Raw genomic sequence first — 8,447 nt, forward strand, 5'->3', positions numbered from 1 at the left:
GAGTACGCCGACTAAGTTGTGTACTCAGGACGCACGAAAGACGTCACCCTCATTGAGCGTGTCCGGCAAGCCGCCACGAGAATGTTTACCGGTCTCAAATCCGTAGACTACGAAACGCATCTCGTGATACTTGATCTCTTCCCCTGGAGTACCGTCGCCTCCAAGGGGGCCCAATTCCTACTTGTGCCTTGTTTGAAAAAAGCTTGGCAAACAGAATTTTTTACCCTTGAACCATCAAACAGACGGTGGGGACACAGTAAGAAAATTTTCAAGCTCAGAGCACATATTGAATAGACAACGATTTTTCTCATTTCCGGTAGTAGCTGCGTGGAATGACCTTCCTCCGATGGTTGCTCACGCTCCTTTTAGAACCCAGTTTAAAGCAATATTAGACATTTATTTATGCGAATCCTTGCGCTGGCAAGCATACTACCCCGCACTGAGAACATAAAGAGTAGTGCTGCACCCTTTTTTCACTTGTGCTTTTCACATGAAGGACAGCCACTGACCGACAAGAACAAAACCGACCCAGGAAACTTGGGCAAGCGCCCCGATCCTGTGTATCAATCCGTGAGTCCATGAATCCGTGTCAACCCGTGAATCATTGAGTTGTTCTCTTACTTGAGGTCATGGACGAGAGGTCTTGGTGATTCTGATTCTGACAGCGTTAATGCTCGTTCAAAAGTTCACGTTGTCAACGAAATTGAACGCAACTCATTACAAAGCTATAGAACTATCAGGTTCACTTTTAAGGCGCAAGTGACTACGAAGTCTTTGGCGCTGAACTTTTCGAACTTATTTAAACGCACCACTTAATCCGCATACCTATTTGTCCGGATGCACAGAAGCAGGTTTGTACGTTATGACGGTACACAACTTACCGAAGGCGGGTTCCACGATATCAGCATTAGTTGACGATGTTCGAATTGAGGGTGAGGTTCTCTGTATTGATGAGCCAAAGAAACTGGTTGTCATACGTAAGTTTCCGTTTTCAATTTTAAGTGCAACATAGTTTAGAAACCAGCTCGTCAACCGGACGTAGAGATACCTGCGACATAATATTTGCGAGAACTGAGTTCTTAAAGGAGGTAAAAATGCTAAAAGAAGGTCCTCTGCCTAGTTTTCCGGAGCTGAGTATCAACAAAGTAAGTCACGTGTACATTGAATGTCAGCGATATTGCAGATAGCGGAGCGTATACGCAAAAATGAACGCACGCAACAGGAAAAGCAGAAATTTTACCGGCCAGATGTACCCCCTGAGGTACGGAATTTAGCAGAGCATATAGAAAAAACGTAATTAACCTTATTATTGCTCCACATTCACCAGTTTGTTCGATGTAGTATGGAGTGACCCCAACATAGTTGTGATGGAGCATTCGATCATTAGTCCCCCATACAAAGAGGACAACGTCACCTGCAACTCGGATGATCAGCAGGCAAAATCGAATATCACTATCTCCACCAACTCATTTTTTGTTCCTGACCGGATACGCCACCCATCGTAAAGTTTACACTACTATGAAAGCTTTCAGTAGTACACATTCATCGAAGAAATACGCTACCTCTCGCATCTCATTGGTTGAGTTCTTCCATAATATAGGCTGCGCAGCGGGTCGAGGCACACTCGTCATGGCTTCCTCGTCACAGTCTGTCGTTGCAACTGCTCCCGTGTCTGCTGAAGGGTACACAGTGGACGTCACCTCCTTGTTCGCGAGTCACCTGGGTAGCCACCTATTCAGCAACGTTCATGAACTGGCACACTGCATTAAGCAGTTCGAGCGAACATCAGGATCGTACTACAGCGTGCGTAACTCGAAAGCGAATTCCTCTGGTGAGAAAACTTTCATCAAATACCCATGCCATCGGAAAGGGTTTTCACGTCCTCCAAACGAGGGAAAACGACGCCGCCTGCTTGATCACACATAGTGCGAGGCGTTCTTCAACGTTTGCAGACTGGGAACCTTCTTTCGGGTTACTAAATCTCATATGGTACAAATCACGAGCTACTTGGTCCCGAAGCATCTCGGTGGTTTAACCGTAATCGTCGACTGCTGCCTGAGGAACTGGAAATCATTCGGCCAATGCTTGAATGCCGCAGCCGATGCTTTAACATCCGGTTCTATGTGAGGTCGAAGTTCGGTAAATATCTCACAACCAGCGATATCGGCAATATCCGGGCGCGACACATGTTTGGGCGGAACAATCCAAGTAATTCCAATTATTGTTAAAAATAAGTACTTTTTGCAGGTTATATTCTCGACTTGGAGTCGCAGTTCAACGAACAAGGACGAGCCCGCTGTTTGAGGGATGGAAGTAACAGAGTGACCCACTTCATCTACTCCACCTCAGAGATGCTCGATCTGTACAGACGGTTTCCCGATTTTTTACTTATTGACAGTACTTTTTCCACGAACCAACACAAATATTTTTTGTATCAGTTGCTTATAGTCGATGGCTGCCGTAAAAGTCTACCTGTGGCCATTGGTTTTCTTTGGCGGGAGACTGAGGCAGACGTGCGAACGTTTCTGCTAACTTTTCTGGAGTTTGTCGGTAGCGGTTCTCTGGTCAAGTGCATCATATCTGACGGTGCGCTTGCCATCGGAAACGCAATTGCTAGTGTATTTCCTTTTGCTATTCATTTATTATGTCGTGTACATATTCTTAGGAACGTTATCAAACGTTTCCCACGATCGCAATCATTTACGCGTTTTTTTGTTGCCATGCACACATCCCGATTGTGGAAGTATTTAGCGTTTTTGGAACTTATTCGTTTAAATGACCATCCTTTTTTCATGTACATAAATTCGTTTCTTCTCCCGAACGCTTCCAAGTGGGCCAGCTGCAGAATGCCACGAGTTGCAAACTATGGCATTCACGATACAAACATGGTCGAGGCCATGCACCGATGCCTGAAAATGGAACTGCTTAACGGGAAAATTGGACTGTGGGAGGCCATACGGGTTTCACGGATGAGCGCGACGTATTTGATATGGAATCGTCAGAAAACCGTATCCGATGCGTCTCGTCGTGATCTTCGCATTGTCGGCCATCCTGAATTGGATAGATTGTGCCGTCGTTTGATGCCATACGCCATTTCCAAAATGGCATCTGATTTGAGCTCAACCCATCCAATTACGGTCATGAGCAGCAACGAGCACGCTACCATCATGATGGATCGTCGGCGGGAGACAATCACCCATGCAACCCGAACGTGCACGTGTAAGAAGTTTGTTCAATTTGGCATACCTTGCCGGCATCTTCTGCACTTTGCCATGGCACAGAATGTAGAGACCACCGAACTTCCCGTGTGTTCCCGTTGGACCCGTGAAAACAACGGTGCGATTGCCGTTTCATTTGCGCAGTTGGATGCGCCAAGAAGTGGAACGCGAAACCCAAGCGCCTTGTTGAACATGGTGTTGAACGACGTGCGAACACTGTATCAGCGGATGGAGCCCGAAAATTTTCCAGTGTACACCGCGTGGCATCGTAGTTTCGTGCAGCAGGCTGGCCCACGAGAGTCACCCCCATTTACTTTCCCACCTCCTATCAACCTGAGTACGGACACCAGTATCGCGGACTACGACCAATTGCCTCCGTCTTTGGATGCTCCTGCCTTCCTTGTGACGGAATTTCCTGACGGACATGTCACAGCGGCCCCAGAAAACTCTGTTGTTCGCGACAAAGCTGCGGTTGTAGATATTTCAAGCTCAGATGATGAGGGGACTGTCCCAGCTGTCCAAAGTGGCTTGCGACGAGCAGTTGGTGTGTATGACGCGAGGCGAGATTCCCGGTCTGAAGTCGTTGAAGACACACCCACCGTACCCAGTTTGCAAGAGTTCCTAGTAGATGATACCATCTGTGCCGAGTGCGGCCTAGAAGATCCTGAGGAAAACGAAGGAAGAACCGTCAATTGGGTTCAATGTCCGTATTGCACACGGTGGTACCATCGCAGCTGCCTTATCCAACCCCCCATTGTAACTATATTTTGGTGCTTTTTTTGTGAACAAACTTTTGAATAAATTCAGGTATTCGTCCTTCAGCAACAATTCATAATTTATTATCAGTGGGTTTGATTTGGAAGTTAAGCCTACTTTAGCCGATGTTCACAGACAGCTTCTAGGAATATTGCGCGTTAACATAATTTTCTAGTAACGGATGTCCCAGTAAATACGTAAATGGTGCTGCAGTTAGAGTGAAACGACGGAATGTGAGGAACTAGGCGACGGATCACCAATCGTACAAGTTAGTATTGGGCTGTTTTATAAGTTTACTGTACGGTCCAGCCGCAATAATCTATTGTGAAACTTATCACCGTCATCCTTAGTAAGTTGAAGCACACTGGGATCTTGTGAAACATGGTTGTTTACAAACCGTAATTTAGGAGTATAAGACTCCAGATAATTAGTGCTATGGCAAGCCATTGGTAACATACGAGGAAACTAATTGGTAAGAAACCGTGCGCGGAAATGTGTTCCAAATGCTAGGCACTTTCAGTTTGTGATAGTTCGTGTTTTTGGTCACATTAACCCTGAGTGCCGAGGTGGCAGAAATCGCCAAGCACCCCAGTGTTAACAGAATAGGTGTGGAACTGGCAAGTGTGTGTAGAATGGTTCTGGATTAGTCGAGCTGACACGTGTTGGTGTGCGGACATCTGAGGTGAAAGTAAAATGGACAGTGTAACACATAGTGTTTGACTATCTATCGTAATATACCGCAGTCGGTCTGTGACATATGATGTGCTTGACCCCAATTAGCTGACTTTTCGAAACATATGATTTGGTGATGATCGCCGAAAACCGTCAGGTCAATCTGTCAATGAGGGCTGGCCGGTGGGTAGGGTTTGGAACGAACTGATTGCCGCAAACGTGTTCAAACGGGTTTGAATTAATTAATGGTACTCCATTATACATGCAGCACTGCTGTCCTCATACGATTTGCAAAACATGTGACAGTTGAAAACATGGGCTTGTGTATTCCGCGGATCGGACGACCTGTTTCTCTCGTTCGATGACCTTTGTTTTCCCGACAGCTAGGTAAACCGTCATTAAGAGTACTAAGGTGCTTGTTTCTCACATTTTTGTCAGCGCATGTGATGTCCATGCGAAATCAAGGGAGGACCAAACCTCTGGTTGATTTCGGTCGAACAGGCATCACAGGTGACATCGACAGCATAATAAAACGGGTCGTCAATTTGGACAGCACTGCACCAGTGTTAATTAATCAGTGGGACTAAATTACGCATCCAGCACTGCTATTAACCGCTAACTGTATAGGTGGGATTTGGTTGGGAATGTAGGAATGAGGTAGACGTTTGTGTGAGGGCTTCGGTTTGCATTTGCGTAACCAACCGATCATCAGTTTACTCTTGTTACACGTTTACATGAGATTATGTCGTTACTTGCATGATTACAGCCATTCATCCCGCGTACATGTGGTGGTACAAAAAGTTTTTACCTACAAAAGGGGTACCTCAGCATTGGAAGGGTGAAATAAAATCGGGCCCATCTACTTTCAAATTACACCTATCTTAAGTACATTTCGCTGAACGCTTTGTTTGTTATTCGGTCATTTGGGCATACTGCAGCATACCTAAAATAACACAACTACCCGTGCAAGTGCAATTACCTTTAGCATAACTGCGACCATTCCTTCCTTTTCTCGGTCATTAATTACGCATCGTGACAGTAGTGAAAGAACTAATATTGCCTACTGACCACACAACAATGAGTGTTTCCTTTGAGCCAAATTTCCCTTTTCAGTTTACTAGGCGCCTGCCGATCCACCAAGGTCAGTAAAGCACCGCAAACCAATTGGTCACAAAGTAAGCCTTGTTCGCATATTTGGACTAGTCATTGTCCAGCTAACCTTCCCCCTCTATCCATCATGCACAGAACACACGATAGCAGCACCGCATGCACTGCCATCCTATTCATGACTAGAACAAGTTGTTTCATGTACGTTGTGTTCATTCATTTGCATTCCATATTTCCGTCTGGTCATTCACAAACGTACGACTTGAAAGAAATTGCCTGCAAACACGTCCCGTGCTGTTCATCAGCCAATCTTTTTTATGCGTTCACATGAGAATCCCTCCCCCTGGAAACCAAGAAACTGAACGAAAGCATGGCTGCCGCCAAGCTTCAAACGGCGCACAGTATAGGGGTTCAAAATGTGACAACTCATGCGCTGCAAGCAGCAACAAGCCATGCCGGGGAGCACTAACCACGCATTCAACTGTCAACGTATTCATTGAAAGTCAAAATTATGGAGCCACAAGCACCGCATTTAACGCATGTCCGTACAAATCAGTATCCAACGTAAAGATAGAACTGAGGTCCGTAGACACGGTAAAGGTTCCTAAAATTGGGTCGGATAAAGACTGCCGGACGATATTCCACAATTGAAACCAAGTCAAAATGCCGGAAATATTGTTTACAGACAAGTTGCTAAAAATATTTCATACCCTAAAAAAGTAGGTTAATTTGATCTCGTCAACCTTTAAGATGGTCTCAAAATTTTACCAGAGGGAATCTCAAGTACCATCGCAGTGTATGTAAAGAGCAAAGCAATGTTTCTCTCAGAAATGCACAGTCGGCCTGAAGTTTGTCTGAATAAGTCTCCAAGTGCCGAATTCACTCATCAAGCTTTGAGGAAAGTGTTCAGACATGGAGGTGTACCAACTGTTTTGGTCACTGATAACGGCACACACTTCACTGCGAAATTCCTCTAGGAATTGTTAAAAGGTCTTAGATGTCGACATATGTTTACTACTCCGTGACATCCCCGGTCAAATGGACTTACTGACAATATTTTCTATTCGCTTTCGAGTTACGCACGCTGTAGTACGATCCTGATGTTCGCTCGAACTGCTTAATGCAGTGTGCCAGTTCATGAACGTTGCTGAATAGGTGGCTACCCAGGTGACTCGCGAACAAGGAGGTGACGTCCACTGTGTACCCTTCAGCAGACACGGGAGCAGTTGCAACGACAGACTGCGACGAGGAAGCCATGACGAGTGTGCCTCGACCCGCTGCGCAGCCTATATTATGGAACAACTCAACCAATGAGATGCGAGAGGTAGCGTATTTCTTCGATGAATGTGTACTACTGAAAGCTTTCATAGTAGTGTAAACTTTACGATGGGTGGCGTATCCGGTCAGGAACAAAAAATGAGTTGGTGGAGATAGTGATATTCGATTTTGCCTGCTGATCATCCGAGTTGCAGGTGACGTTGTCCTCTTTGTATGGGGGACTAATGATCGAATGCTCCATCACAACTATGTTGGGGTCACTCCATACTACATCGAACAAACTGGTGAATGTGGAGCAATAATAAGGTTAATTACGTTTTTTCTATATGCTCTGCTAAATTCCGTACCTCAGGGGGTACATCTGGCCGGTAAAATTTCTGCTTTTCCTGTTGCGTGCGTTCATTTTTGCGTATACGCTCCGCTATCTGCAATATCGCTGACATTCAATGTACACGTGACTTACTTTGTTGATACTCAGCTCCGGAAAACTAGGCAGAGGACCTTCTTTTAGCATTTTTACCTCCTTTAAGAACTCAGTTCTCGCAAATATTATGTCGCAGGTATCTCTACGTCCGGTTGACGAGCTGGTTTCTAAACTATGTTGCACTTAAAATTGAAAACGGAAACTTACGTATGACAACCAGTTTCTTTGGCTCATCAATACAGAGAACCTCACCCTCAATTCGAACATCGTCAACTAATGCTGATATCGTGGAACCCGCCTTCGGTAAGTTGTGTACCGTCATAACGTACAAACCTGCTTCTGTGCATCCGGACAAATAGGTATGCGGATTAAGTGGTGCGTTTAAATAAGTTCGAAAAGTTCAGCGCCAAAGACTTCGTAGTCACTTGCGCCTTAAAAGTGAACCTGATAGTTCTATAGCTTTGTAATGAGTTGCGTTCAATTTCGTTGACAACGTGAACTTTTGAACGAGCATTAACGCTGTCAGAATCAGAATCACCAAGACCTCTCGTCCATGACCTCAAGTAAGAGAACAACTCAATGATTCACGGGTTGACACGGATTCATGGACTCACGGATTGATACACAGGATCGGGGCGCTTGCCCAAGTTTCCTGGGTCGGTTTTGTTCTTGTCGGTCAGTGGCTGTCCTTCATGTGAAAAGCACAAGTGAAAAAAGGGTGCAGCACTACTCTTTATGTTCTCAGTGCGGGGTAGTATGCTTGCCAGCGCAAGGATTCGCATAAATAAATGTCTAATATTGCTTTAAACTGGGTTCTAAAAGTAGCGTGAGCAACCATCGGAGGAAGGTCATTCCACGCAGCTACTACCGGAAATGAGAAAAATCGTTGTCTATTCAATATGTGCTCTGAGCTTGAAAATTTTCTTACTGTGTCCCCACCGTCTGTTTGATGGTTCAAGGGTAAAAAATTCTGTTTGCCAAGCTTTTTTCAA

The 8,447-nt window shown here is 45.2% G+C and overlaps 2 protein-coding genes across 2 annotated transcripts; one reads left to right on the forward strand and one right to left on the reverse strand.

The window, feature by feature from the left end:
• Positions 1–717: 717 nt before the first annotated feature.
• Positions 718–8,237, reverse strand: T265_10561 (hypothetical protein; the record flags this gene model as incomplete). The annotated part of the gene is made up of 7 exons (XM_009176968.1): positions 718–780; positions 6,837–6,992; positions 7,231–7,312; positions 7,347–7,456; positions 7,495–7,637; positions 7,663–7,794; positions 8,066–8,237. The coding sequence occupies 7 exons, from the start codon at positions 8,235–8,237 to the stop codon at positions 718–720; spliced, it is 858 nt and encodes a 285-aa protein (XP_009175232.1).
• On the forward strand, positions 844–1,926 carry T265_15187 (hypothetical protein; the record flags this gene model as incomplete). The annotated part of the gene is made up of 2 exons (XM_009176969.1): positions 844–977; positions 1,601–1,926. The coding sequence occupies 2 exons, from the start codon at positions 863–865 to the stop codon at positions 1,924–1,926; spliced, it is 441 nt and encodes a 146-aa protein (XP_009175233.1).
• Positions 8,238–8,447: the final 210 nt, after the last annotated feature.

The sequence above is a fragment of the Opisthorchis viverrini genome, assembly GCF_000715545.1.
Source record: "Opisthorchis viverrini unplaced genomic scaffold opera_v5_379, whole genome shotgun sequence".
In the NCBI taxonomy this organism is placed as follows: domain Eukaryota; kingdom Metazoa; phylum Platyhelminthes; class Trematoda; order Opisthorchiida; family Opisthorchiidae; genus Opisthorchis; species Opisthorchis viverrini.